This window comes from Eubalaena glacialis, chromosome 13 (assembly GCF_028564815.1).
Source record: "Eubalaena glacialis isolate mEubGla1 chromosome 13, mEubGla1.1.hap2.+ XY, whole genome shotgun sequence".
Taxonomy (NCBI): Eukaryota; Metazoa; Chordata; class Mammalia; order Artiodactyla; family Balaenidae; genus Eubalaena; species Eubalaena glacialis.
Window position 1 is genome coordinate 77,327,326 of NC_083728.1, and position 13,870 is coordinate 77,341,195.

At 50.5% G+C, this 13,870-nt stretch overlaps 1 protein-coding gene across 7 annotated transcripts in view; it reads left to right on the top strand.

Moving 5' to 3' along the window:
* Positions 1 to 13,870, top strand: part of KATNIP (katanin interacting protein) — a 193,476-nt gene that overhangs the window by 56,021 nt on the left and 123,585 nt on the right. For 6 of the 7 annotated variants that reach the window (XR_009703334.1, XM_061209061.1, XM_061209063.1 and 3 more), the window contains exons 4-5: positions 2,887 to 3,074; positions 4,673 to 4,770. Coding sequence is in view for 6 of the 7 variants with exons in the window: in XM_061209061.1 (XP_061065044.1) it covers positions 2,887 to 3,074; positions 4,673 to 4,770 (286 nt within the window). In the remaining variant the exon portion in view is untranslated. The remainder of the gene's footprint in view (positions 1 to 2,886; positions 3,075 to 4,672; positions 4,771 to 13,870) is intronic. The other variant, XM_061209062.1, reaches the window with a different exon arrangement.

The following is a 13,870-nucleotide window of genomic DNA, read 5'->3' on the forward strand; positions in this document are numbered from 1 at the left end:
TCCCTCAACAGCTGATTTAATTTTCACATTTATCACCCTCCACTCTGGGTCCACAAACACACTTTTTTCCAACTTTGCACTTATCACATATATACCATTTTTTATCCTGCCTTTTTCACCCCCCACTGAAGAGATCACAAATAAGCCCCTATGTTTCAACAGACTCTTCGTAATTTTAACAGCTGCATGAGATCCCGGCTTCCACTTCCCTAGTGTTGGACATTCGAGTTGCTTTCATGGTTTTGTTATGACTGAATGCTGACCATTATTCCTGATCAGAAACAATTTGCTCACTGGGCAAAGACCAAGCATATGGCATTTTCTGTATTTTCATATTACTTCTGAGAAGGTCCTCTGAGTTTCCAGCAATGTCTAAGTTTGCCAGTTTCAGCTTGCTAGCTTTATAAGTCGCCTTTGTTGTGGTGAAGACTCTGGAGCCACATTGCTTCAATTTGCATCCTAGCCCTGATGCCATACTAGCTGTGTGACCTTAGGCAAGTTACTTAACCTCTCAGTGCTCCAGTTTCTTTATCTATTCAATGAGGTTAAGAAAAGTAATTACCCCACAGGGTTGTTGTAAAGATTAAAGTCTTAATACAGTCAGTCCTTATTATTCACAGATTCCATATTTGCAAATTTACCCACTCACTAAAATTTATTTGTAACCTCCAAATCAATACTTGCAGTGCTTTTGTGGTCACTCAAAGACACATGCAGATGGCAAAAAAATTTTAGTTGCCCAGCACACACGTTCCCAGCTAAGGTAGAACAAGGGAACACTCTGCCTTCTTGTTTCAGATCTTACACTGTAAAGTGTCCTTTTCACATTTTACTTAGTGCTGTTGTAACCGAAAGTGGGGTCCAGCAGCTCACCACTCAAAAGCCAATAAAGAGGCCAGGTTGGTGGAAAGGAAAGTTTGCTTTATTTCAGATGCCGGCAACCAGAGGGGAGGGTGGACTTCTGACCAAAGGCCAACCACACCCCCCACCACTGACAATCAGTGGGCAAGAGCTTTTATAGACAAAGGAAGGGGGCTACAGGCAGAAACAGAACAGTCAACTCTTGACAGTCATCTTGAAATTGGTCCTGTGGTGGTCTGACCAGCATCATTTGATTGTTTTAAGTACAGTTAATCTTCAGTTCCAGGGTCGGTTTGTTCCCATTTCCTTGAGGCCAGTTCTTGGAATTGTGGGAGCTTATGTCATGGCTACAGTCCAGTCATCACGTAGTTAACTTCTTCCACCTAGTGGGGCTTTCAGTATCTACAAGACAGCTCACGGGATATGGCTCAGAATATTACCTATAGCCCTTGAGAAGGAACTAAAGGTCTTGTTGGACTGTTTTCCTTTGTTTCTGCATTTTCTCACTTTTCTGATGAAATTTATTCTTTGGCTAAAGTTTTTCCACAGACAAAAGGCAGGCTGAGGACCTGGGGGGAAAAGACCATAGGGTCCTGCTCCGTTTCACCGTGTTTTTTATATTTTTGTGCTTTTCATTGATGACTTTGCTGTTTAAACTGGCCCCCTGGCATAGGGGTGAAGTGGTGTCTCGCGTTTATTTCTAAGCCCAAGAAGGCTATGACGTCCCTTACGGAGAAAATACACGTGTTAGATAAGCTTCCTTCACTCATGAGTTGAAGTGTTGCTGGCATGAGTTCAGTGTTATTGTATTAAGTATATATTAAATAAGGCGCCTTCAAACAGAAACACACATAAAGCAAGGTTTTGTATTGATCGGCTGATGAAAATGTTGTGACCAGAGGCTCACAGGAACCAAATTCTGTATTTTCCCCTAGGAACAGTGGTTCAGTATTCACTAATTCAGTGTTTGAGGCAACTTTATAAAACATAACTGTTGTGAATAATGAGAACTGACTATATGCAAAGCATCTAGAACAGGGTTTGGCCTTCTACCCTTTATGTGATTACCATTACTATTATTTTTTAAAATTTACATTTTGCTAATTTGGTGGGAACTTACTTAATCACTGAAGAGGATGCTCATTTATTGCCACGTTGGTTGGTTGGTTGTATTTCTTCTTGTGCGGAAATAACTCTGGTTTGTGCGGGGTGCCTAAAAGTGTCTGTAAAGACGCTGAAGGGTTTGGCGTCACACGGGAGCAATTCCGAAGAGTACGCTGCACACCGTTTACGGCAGTGAACAGTGAACATCAGGTCTGGGGAAAAAAGGACCAAGCCAAGGTGCGAGGTTGGGCTTTAGAGAAAGCTGAGCAACGGACCTGGCCGTGCTCACGCCAAGACCCTGTTAGCCGAAGGGTGTGATCATCACATCATTAATCTTGATCCAAGCCTGCACTGGTGTATTTTTAAACTGCATCAGAATATAAAATAATGCCATTTGGGATATCAGGGGGTGAGTGTTTGAGAACACATTTATTTCCTGAAGCCAAAAATCAGTCCACCTGGCCTGATGACAGCCGTTTCCTGATGTGTGTATGTGTTCCGTGCAATCTCTCTCACAAAGGCTTAGACCGCGTTTTGTTACACGTGGAACAAGGTGCTGCTATCCACACAAAGTAGAGATGCGTGAAATTGGGATCATCCCTGGAGATCCGGGCTGTGTGTAGCAGCGTGCACACGCGCCTGTTTTGTCTCAGCCACCTTGGGGAGAGGCTGGGTGCCCAAGGTTTTGCTAACATATGTCTGAGCCTCAGAATGAAAAGCAGAAACACCCCTGCCGGGTCCGGAACAGCCTCCCCGTCGCTGCTCCTGCATGTGTGTAATGGGCCTCTCAGGGCTGTTTATGGATGAACAGCTGGGCACCCGCCACCCGGCCTCTGATTAGAGACGCTTGGCTGTCAGAGCAGCAGGTCCCTCCCCGCGTGGGGGTGGGCGGTGGCCCAGGCTCCTAGAATGAGAAGCCAGCAATCGTTTCTCTTCCAGGATATTAAAGCATTTGAGAGCCAAGGACCCCATGCAATTGAGGCTGGAGCACCTGGAACACGGGTTCTCTGTCTACGTCAACGGGGCCAATTCTGAACTGAAGACATCCCCTCGGAAAGCCGTCCACTCCAGCTTCTCCAGAAGTGCCTCCCATGCCGAGGGGACTCACGGTGAGCACAGGCCAGCAACAGCTCTGCGGACAAATTAGGGACAATGGAGCCACACCCCATGCACAGAAATTGGTTAACCTATACAAGTTAACTCTACCCACTTGGCCAGAAAGAAAGAACATGAAAGTGAGAGAGAGAGAGAGAGAAATCCTTTTCCACTTCTTTTTAAACTAGTCTCGGCCTCCACTCCCCCAGGGCAAAGGTGGCCAGAGCAGTCAATTCCTGGCTTTTACATTTCCTAGGTCTCATGTGCCAGTCGTTTAAGGAAATGTCAAGGATAATTTTGATTATACTTGATTTTCACTCACTATGTCTTAACTTCAGTACCTAACCCCTGTGATAATTGATTCCACTGTTCATGTCTGAATTTAGTTAATACATACTCTGCAGACTTTAAGTGGATTTCAGGTGTCCTATAATAAAGGACACATGAAATAAAATCTGGGAAGTGGCCTAGAAGGCACCCGACCCAGTGGCTGGCCCCATATAGGCACCGAAAATGATTTGGTGGTGGTTGAATGAATGAAATGGCAGTGCATAGGAGTCAGATACCAGTTTGGCTATGTTGCTTTGGGGAAGCCATTTTTGTCTCTCTGCGAGTTTGTTTTCTCATCTTTAAAATGGGGCTAATGAGTGCCAGAGTGCCCTTCAAGGCGGGTCACTTTGTCTAAGAGGACAGTGTGCTACTGGGTTACGAGAAGAGGACTTGGAACAAGGCAGGGTTGGGTTCGAACCCTGTTCTGCCACTTTCTAGCTTTGAGAATTCTGGCAATTGGGTCCTCTCTGACCCTCAGTTTCCTCTTCTGTAAAATGGGAATAATTATGCCCACCTCACAGGCTTCCCAGGAAGATTAAACAACATAAGAAGTGTAAAGTGTCCAGCACACAATAATCTTGACTTGTGTTCTAATTCATTGCCTCACAGGTATGGTAAGATCCCAAGCTATTAATAGACAGTAAAAGTCAATACAACAGCAAGGGGATAAAAGGAGAAAGTGGTGTCTTCAAATCTTCCCCTAGGAGAGCCACTGCATTTCTGCTTAGAGTTTAGCATGAGTTTCCTAGCCCCCAGGGCAAAGAGGGAAATGGGATGGACTCTCCTAGCTTTCATGGGGGAGGAGTCTGGCTGACCTGCTAGTTAGGAGAAGCCGGCCTTTCCTGGTCCAGGTTTCAGGGAGGTGCAGATAACAGGAGTCTCTGTACTTGGGCCCCCAGCAATATATTTACTCATTCAACATATCTCTCTCCCCTCACCCCTCTTTTATACTAATGCTGGTCTGTTGTGCGCCCTGTCCTATGTACCCTGCTTCTGTATCTTAGAGATTGCTCCTTTTGTACATAGACCTGCCCAATTCAGGAACACACCTACTGTTCCATAGCACAGAGGTGCTGTGACTGATACCCCATCCCTTTTTGTTGGGCATTTAGCTTGTTTTCTGATGCCTTTTGGCTACAAACAGTGCTACAAAAGTGTATTGCTTCACACACAAGACTCTGGGCACCCTGACGGGCATTGTAAATGTAAGTTACAAAAGCACCATCAGTGTGGGCTCGTCATCGGGGCCTCACCAAGTCTCTTTCCCTCATCTCTGGTGCAGATTGCGGACGAAAAACCCTGTTTCGAGAAGCTGAAGAAACTTTAAGACGCAATTCACGGACAGCCCCCAGCAAAGTCCAGCGCCGAGGATGGCACCAGGTGTGGAAACCCTGGGCAGAGACAAGGCGGTGGCCCCAGCTCACACTTTAGAATAAGCAGCAGGGTTATTGTGAGAACAGAAACATAATCAGAGCATTTGGAATCCCCACGGGCAGGGGGTGGGTCTGGCTGGGCACTGCCATGGTGCCCTCTCCGCCTGTGGCACTGGCCTCTGGAGAGCAGAGGAGCCCTGGGGACCCTCCAGCCCACTCTGTGGCATGATCCTCCCTTCTGGCTGGGGCCACCCCAGCCCTACTCAGGAGCATCACAGGTCAAACTCACAGCCCTGTCATGATGATGTATTCATACAGCTGTTTTTTATTGAGCACCTGTGATGTGCCAGGCGTTGTCTTAGATGCCATGGATGCAGTGGGTGGATAAGACAAAACCCCTGCCCCACAGACTGAGATGCCTCTTCGGATTGCTACCGATGCTGCTGATCTGGCAGCTTGCTTTTTTGAGCACCTGCCAGTACCAGCCGTGAGCTAAGCTCCCACGTGACTCCTCTCCTTTACCCTCACAGCAGACCTATAGGATAAATTCCAAAGTCCTTCCTCTTTTAAGGATGCTGAGGACACGAGAGCTCAGGAAAGTTAAGTGAGCTTTCCAAGGTCAACCACTAGGAAGTGGCAGAATCAAGATTCAAATCTAGATCTGTGGCTCCAAGCTCGGCGTTCTTGCTCATATAGTCCTGACACCTTCCTTTGCAGTTACTCAGCCTTACTTGGGACCAGTGGGACCCCCACTGCACATTCGAATCACCTGGGATTCTCAGGCCCCACCCTCAGAGGTTCTGGCTCACTTGGTCTGAGATGAGGCTTAAGCAACATATACATACATATAAGTATATGTATATATATATATGTATATATGTGTGTGTGTGTATATATATATGTATATATGTGTGTGTGTGTATATATATATGTATATATGTGTGTGTGTGTGTGTGTATATATATATATGTATATATATGTTAATCCTTTGTTCACCAAGATTGGGAAGTACTGCTTTATAACATTTCACACTGCACATACGTATGGGTCTAGGGTAAATACTTTCCTACGCTTTATCCGCCATCTTTGCAATAACCCTGGAGGTACATAAGTATCCTCATGGTGCCACTGAAGAAACTGAGGCCCAGAGAGCAGAGAGGTAATAAGGTGACTTGCTCCCATAGATACTAAGGGAGGACATAGGCTGAGGTTTGCACCCTGGACCTGTGACTCCAAACCCAGTGGTCCTCACTTCTCTGCAGGGACGTTTGTGGGTCTCTGATGAAACGGGGAGGGGTGTTCCTGCCGGCTAACTCCCAAGCCTCATCTCAATGCTGATGAGCAAGGCCTTCAGGGCACACAGCCTGGAGGCTTCCTTTTGTCCCCAGCAATGAATGTTAATTTCCCACTAATGAGGCCTTTCTCCACTTCTCACTTCAGAGAGTTCTCCTAGCTGTTTTGAGTGCCTTCTATTATCAGGAGCCATATTTGCATCTTAGACTGTGACTTAATGGCTGACCCCAGAGTCTGTGCAATTTAAAGACTTGGCCTAAGATTAATTAGCATCCCTCCCCAGTCTCTCCCTGTGGTCCCACACTTCACAGGACCTAATCATGGCTAATTTCCTGGCTTCCTGATGCCATGAAGGCTGTAATTGGCCTTCTGTACCGAATCCGTCAGGGGTCAGTCAGTGCCTAACAACAGAGACCTCTCAGGCTATTTGAAGCATAAATGAATGGAAGGCAGGGAATTGGGTGCTTACATCCAGCGAGAGGATGGGCTCTGAGCCAGGCCTCCAGGAATGGTACCCAGCATCCTAACGCGGACCTGCCAGGAAAGCTGCTACCTAGGACACAGGAGGGAAGGTGGGGATCAGTCTCAGGAATGTGTCACCTGAGCTGTGATCCAGGAATCAGGAAGCCAGTGCCACAACCATTGGCCTCAGAGTGATGCTGTGTCTGCTAGAGCGACACTTTGAAGAAAGACCTTGCTCACAGCTCATCCAGCCAGGGTGGGACATGGATGAAAGCACTCATGGCCTCTGCCACATGCTTAGCACAGAAACAGCCAGCGTGTGTCCCCTCCTTTCCACCTCACTTCTGCTGTCCCTGCCTTCCATGAGGCCATCTGATCTGCTGCACCCACGTCACATCCAGACCCCAGCTGGGAGGGAGGCTGTGAAACGCAGTGTCTGGCTTTCCAGCCTCTTCTGAGCAGAGAGGCACCCTTGGAGGAGAGCGGAATGGGTGCTGGGGGGCCACACCCCCAGCTTCGCATCGACTCTGTTCCACCCACACACAGTCCTTTGGGGACCACCCCTCAGAGATGGAGACAAACCCGGGAACCTTCAGAAGTGGTGAGTGGGCTGGGAGCCATATCATGAGAGAAGTCATCCATTAAGTTAACGAACATGTATTACCACGGGCCAGGCACTCTGCAAGCCTCTGGGGTTAAAAAACAAAACTCAGGCTCAGTTCCTGCCCTGGAAGATCTGATTGTGAAGACATGGGCACTGCTTATCCTGGGAGGAAGGTGCAACAGCTGTTCTCCAACATACGGAGGGCTAGCCCGGTAGACTCTTAAAGTCAACAGCTTGAAGCCTGTGGGCTGAACTGGCCCCCCAGATAATGGTTTTTGGACTCACACAGTTTAAAAAGACTTAATCACTTGCTAACATTTAAATTCAAAAGATTTTACACATTTTTTTAAAAGTTTGATTCCTCCTTGCCTAGGGAAATGGGAAGATCTGGCCCCCATGCTGGGCCGCCGCCCATAAGGCAGCCATCAGTGGCAGCTGAGTGGCGGTTCCCAGTTTAGACAGCGGACAGCCCTTCTGTTTGCCGTGGTCCCCAGCACTCCCTTTAGAGCCCTAGCGCCGAGGCCGAGCGGTAGTTGCAGTTTGTCATCATGCTCTGGCTGCTGTTTCTCTTATACCCAGCAGCTTCCCCCTTTGCCGTTCCCCACCTGGCTCACTGGGGCGTTTGAACCTGGGCCCCTGGAGAGTAGAAGGGAATGGGCTTTGGAGTCAGAGAAACAGCTTACTAGCTGTGTGCCCTGGAGCCAGCCTTGTGACCTCTCTGAGCTTTGGGCTCACCATCCATAAAGCCTCCCAGGGCTGCTGGGAAGGAATGTGTGTATAGTATGTGTCACGGGCGGTCCATCAGCAGGGGCGGTCGGCTTCCTCAGGTAGGAGCACTTGGCGGCAGGTGACAGACAAGTCCAGATGGTTAAGAGCACAGACTCAGGAACCCAGGGGCCTGGGTTCAAAGCCTCAGCTCTACCAGTTGCTGGCTGTACGGCCCTGGATAAGTGGCTTGTCTTCTCATCTGTAAGTGGGGCTGGTGATGGTACCCTCCTCAGCGGGTAGTTGCTGAGGACTGAGTGAGCGAACCAGTGTTTGTAGAACGCGCCAACCAGTGCCTGGCACAGAGGAAGCCGACAGTAAATGGTAGTGACCGTTGTAATCAGCTGAGAGGCAGACAGATGCCGAGGGCGGCTCTTCACTCCAGAGGGTTCCTTCACTCGTTCAGTCCTTCATTCATTCCGGGACCATCTACTGGACACTTGCAGGTGCTGGGGTCAGAGCAGTAAGTGAGGCAGGCTAGGCCAGCTCTGGTGTGCGGCTTGGGGCTCATAGGCCAGAGGGTCTAGAAGACCCCAGAAAGGAGCTTGCATTTCATCTTACATGTGAGGACTCCCCTGGAGGGTTTTCAGCAGGAGAGTTGTGTGTTGGGCTTCTGTTTTGGAAACATCCGCAGCGGTTGCACAGAAGGACCAGGTGGGTGGCTTTGAAGCAGGGCTTCCCGTAAGCCTAACGGGCCTTTTCTCTCTCCCAGGCTTCCCCAGCCCCACCCTTGCACCTGCTTCCTTCCCCCAGCTTCCCCTTCTCACTTCAGCTTTCTCCAGGTCACAGTTTTTCTCTCCCTCAGTATTCGTTTGGTGAAATTTTCCAAGAGAGAGACCTTCTGAGTCTCTCAGCTCGTCTTTGTTACTCGAGTCACGGCCTGGCCTGCCGGTCAGCCTGACGAGGCGCCCACTCAGGCCTCAGTCGGCCGAGACTGGAGGTGAGGACCAGGTCAGACGATTCAAAGCCTCCCTGCCCTAGAGCTGTCCCCTGAGCAGGGACTGGGTCCCCACCTTCTCGTCGAGGAGGCTGTAGGCAGGACAGTAAATAGACTCGATTTGCCAGCTGCACTGTTATTGTCAAGAGGAAGAGGGAATGGATTGGCTTCCTTTGGCCCCAAGAAGTGGAGTAAAGTAGAAAATTTCTCCATGGTGGAAAGTACATGGAGACAGATTTGGGGGTGCGAAGGATAGAGAGGAAGGTGGTCTCTATCTCCATTCTTTCGGATGGGTACCATCGCCCTTGGAGGCGGCCAAGGTCAGGCAGAGTGGTCAAGGCAGCAGAATCTCCAATGGCCACTGGTGGCCAGTTCTCAAAAGCCACCCCATCTGGAGAGGGACCACAGCCCTGTCCCAGTCCTCTTGTGTGCTGTGCCCAGCAGGAGGGACAGGTGGGGCCACACAGTCACTGGGTGTATTCACACGGGCCGTGGCGTGGCCGGGTCAGCAGGGGACACAGCGGTCACAGCCAGCCCCCAGCCAGCACCACTTCCTCCCTGTCGCATCCCCGCCCCTTCCGACTTGTCGCCTTGCCGGTTTCTCTGAGCGGCCCCCTAAACTCTCTTGAGTCCCACGTAACCTTTCCACTGACCAAGCCCAATGCCTCTTCCAGTAGAATGGAGTTGCCAGCTTAGGGTCTTGCCCACCAACTAGGAAGCACTTTTGGGTGGAGCTGCCCTGATGGAAGGGGCTGCCGCAGGTGCACGGGCCCGAGGATACCTGGGCCAGAAGGTCAGAGAGTCATCCAAATGCTGGCCGAGATGCTGACCGCTCCACCCGTAAAACCCTTCCCTGACTCTCCAGTGCTGGGGGAGCCAGGGAGGCGGTTGGCGGCACTGGGCTAGGCTTCCGTGCGGCCGCCCACACTGTGGATCGGGCTGGTGGTGATAAATGGCTCTTGTTGGTGCTGTCCTTTTTTCCCCCACTGCTTCTCGGCCTTAGATCTTTCTGCTGCTATCAGTGGATTAAGATTTATGGCTTCCTCAGCCTTGTAATACTTGGGTGGACAGAGGCCTAATCAACAGAGCCGTCGTTTACCAAAATGCTGTCAGATTTGATGAACGTCGTCGGCTCTTAGCGTTAAATTGGTAGTGAAGGGATTGGCCTTCCAGCAATTTACTGTGGGGTGGGCTTTCCTTAAAGGCCTGGAAAGCAAGTTCATTGCAGTCATTAAAGCAAAGGCTTTGTCCTCGCTCTGCCGCCATATCCGCTTTCCTGTTGGGGGCCAGGCAGCTTAAACACCTCCAGGAAAGCTCATAAGTGAAAATGTGAAGCGTGTGGGGCCCTTCCCTTTGTTTTCTTTTTTTTTTTTTTCCTGAGTTTTGAAAACCCCTGCAGTGAGGACAATAAATGAAACAACCCATAAAGCATCAGCCTTTACAGTGACCTTGCTTGACACAGACTGTCAGAACGCGAATGCTGTTATTTGTAAGAGATCAGACAGATCCGGGAAGAACATATCAAATAAGGTCTATTTATTCCCCACCCCAACCCAAAGCTGGCTCTGTCCGTATCTTCAGAGCTCTCCCACCTCTAGAGGGAGCCATTTATATACTGCACAACCTGTGCAACCATCCGGGGCAGCCCCCAGCCTTGCTCTTTTTTTCTGATAATAAGCGTTAATGCACACCTCTTGAAATACTTTGCTAAGAAGGGAGGCAATACACACAAAAAACTCTGAGCACGACACTGGGCTGAGTGTGGCTGAGTACAGAACAAGCTGGCCTTGGGCTGGCAAACTGGAACATGGGTGTTTAGGCATGAGGGCTTTTAAACTCTGTTCCAGTATATGGTCGATACTGCAAGGGAGTACCAGGTCTGGGCGCTTGCATGTAGGCAGGAGAGAGCAGCTGCTTAGAAACACCCACTCCGGGTAAAGCGGTGTGCCGAGTGGGGAGCCAGCCAGAAGCTTGGGCATCATCTTCGCAAGGGCGTGAAGGTGGGAGACAGGGAGCGGGTGGGCGAGCCCGGGGACTGGGTTGGAACCTGCCACCTCGTGCTCCTCAGCAGCAGGTGGGTGTCCTCGTATGGGCGGGGCTGCTTGCCATCTCCTCCCGGTGGGGGTAGAGGTACCTTCCTGGGGCTGGGGCGGGAGAGCCGGCCAGATGGAGAGACTATTTATTTCCCTCTCCAGCACCCACTCAGTGTTTAGACACTCCTTCTGGACCACATTAATTTTGTCACATGTTGCTTCATAAACACATTTTCCGTTATGTGTGCTGGGTGGGTTCCTTGAGGCCCGACATTGGTTTTAAAATTTTTTTTTTTTTTTTAATTTTTTTCTTCCTTATGATGAGAATTCTTTTTTTTTTTTTTTTAATTTGTTTATTTATTTTATTTTTGCCTGTGTTGGGTCTTCGTTTCTGTGCGAGGGCTTTCTCTAGTTGTGGCGAGCGGGGGCCACTCTTCATCGCAGTGCGCGGGCCTCTCACTGTCGTGGCCTCTCTTGTTGCGGAGCACAAGCTCCAGACACGCAGGCTCAGTAGTTGTGGCTCACGGGCCTAGTTGCTCCACGGCATGTGGGATCTTCCCAGACCAGGGCTCGAACCCGTGTCCCCTGCATTGGCAGGCAGATTCTCAACCGCTGCGCCACCAGGGAAGCCCTTAAAATTTTTTTATATCTTGACATGTTTCCAGAGCCTAGTATGCAGTTAGCACTCGGTAAGGACTTGCTGATTGTTCCTTAATGCCTATTGCAAACCTGTCTCCTGATATCTTGGTGAGGTGAGCAGTTGTGCTAAGCTCCTTGGAGGGAGGATGGAAAAGCTGCAGAACAGAGAGACACACATGGACTCTTCTCCTTGAACGCTGGAGTGCCTTCTCATATTTATAATTAAGATCAGACCAGTAGAGCTGCATTAATCCCAACTCTCTTACTTGCCAGTGGGAATTCCCACTTCAGGTATGGCTGGATCCAGGTGCTAAGACAATGTAGCAGGGCTCATTCACCGTCACCCAACTCTGCTTTTTTCCATGTTGCCCTGGGTGAACCAAGATGGCCACCAGCAGCTCCCAACTTACATTCTTTCACCTGCTGTTACATCTCTTTGGCTTCCCTAAACCAATCACCCAGACACCATGGGCCAGCAGGATCTAATGCTCAGAGTGACCAGGCCTGGGTCATGTGCTCTACCCACCCCTGGATGCAGTTCCACATGAATGCTTGGGTTGGGAGTGGGGAAAGGGAGGATTTCCCAAAAGAAAACCAGGGTACTTTTACCAGAAGACAGGGGAACGCACGCTGGACAGGCAGAAGCAACAGGGCCCACCGCAAAACCTCACAGACCTCCTGATCTCACACCTCGCCAACTTTAATGTGCGTATAAATCAGCCAGGTTCTTGGTAAAATGCAGCTTCTGATTCCTGCATCTGAGGTGGGGCTTGAAACTTTGCATTTCTCACAAATTCCTAGGAGAAGCCAATGCTGCTGGTCCCTGGATCCTCGTCCCAGCCCTCCCTTTCCAGAGAAAGGAACAGAAACCCACGGAGGAGCCAGGCTGCGCTCCAGGCCTGGGCCCTGTGCCCAGTGGTCCTCGCTCTGTTCCCCCTCCTCCCTCCCTCCTCCCCTCTTGGACTGTTTCTTCCCAACATTTGAATGTTACTGAGTGGTTCCCGGGAGGAGGGAGGAGCGCATTGTGGAACACCCATCCCAGCCATGAACTTCAAAGCCTTCACAGCTTCATCCTGGTCCAAGGCGGGAAAGCCACCAGGAGCCTCCTGGCCTGGAAAGGCCCAGGTCTGTGGATTCCGTGGTGCCCGCCCTCCACGTGGTGCTCACTGCTGGCGCCAACAAACGCTCTGAGAGCGAGTTGACAAAGCCTGGGAGGCAGTGACACCACACGGGAGACCAGAGCCCAGGGCAGCGAGGCCGACGGCCAAAAGGAAGACGTGTGGAAGGTGCAGTTCTGGAAAGAGCAAGGCGCACTTGGAGTCTGGCGAACATCGCCACAAGATGGGATCGCCTGTGGAAGGAAAAGTGTCCCAGGGCCCCTTCCTCGTGCACCTCTGCCTCCCGGCTCTCCGATGGGGGGCTCCCTACCTGCCTTTTTCTGCCTCTTACACTCTCTCTCCAAGGCCTTTTCCTGGAATGATCTAGAGCCCAGCCCCTGCCCCTTTAGTGTTAAATAGTCTCAGGAAATTCTTGCATCCCTCCTTGTTCTCCCCAAAGGCCACTGTAGCCCAGGCTGGATACATTTCTTCTTCACTTGCCTGTTGGGGGCAATACAGCGTCGAGGTGCAGGACTGGGGTCAGTCAGCAAACTACAGCCCCGGGGCCAAATTCGGCCACAGCCTGTTTCTGTAAATCAAGTGTTCTGGGGACACAGCCATGCCCATTTATGTAGGCATCGTCCAGGGCTGCTCTGAGCTACAGTGGAACAGTTGACTATTGTAGCAGAGACCACAGAGCTGGCAAAGCCTTAAAATATTTATTCTTTACAGGAAACTGGCCCATCCCTGTTTTCGAGTAAGGCCTCTGGAGCCACGCTGCTGGGGTTCAGATCCAGGTCTGTGGCTTCCTAGCTGTGTGACCTTGGCCACGTGGCTTACACCCTTGTGCCCCAGTCTCCCCCTGGGATGGCTGTGAGGACTAAATGAGCAAATGCCCCCGAAGCTCTTGGAGTGGCACCCGCTCTGCATTAAGTGACTTGGTGCCCCAGGTGATGGCAGGGGGTGGGGTGGGAGCGCGGGCGGCGTGGACGCCATGAGAAAGAACTTCCGTCCTAACCAGCGAGAGTCCCGCAGGTCAACAAGGCTCACCATCCTCATCCTCTAGATATAATAATAGCTCGTTTCACTAAGCTTGTGGGGAAGCTGAATCTCACCCCGGGGGTGGAGGGTTCTTACGCTGGGGCATCAGGGGAAATGCAAGCTCTAAATCACCCTTGACTGTCCCTCGGCTGGGAAGTAGGTCCAGTCCACATGGCTTGGTGGACCTCTTCTGACTCTCAGAGTGACGTTTAAGGAGGCCCTGGCTCTCGGATTTG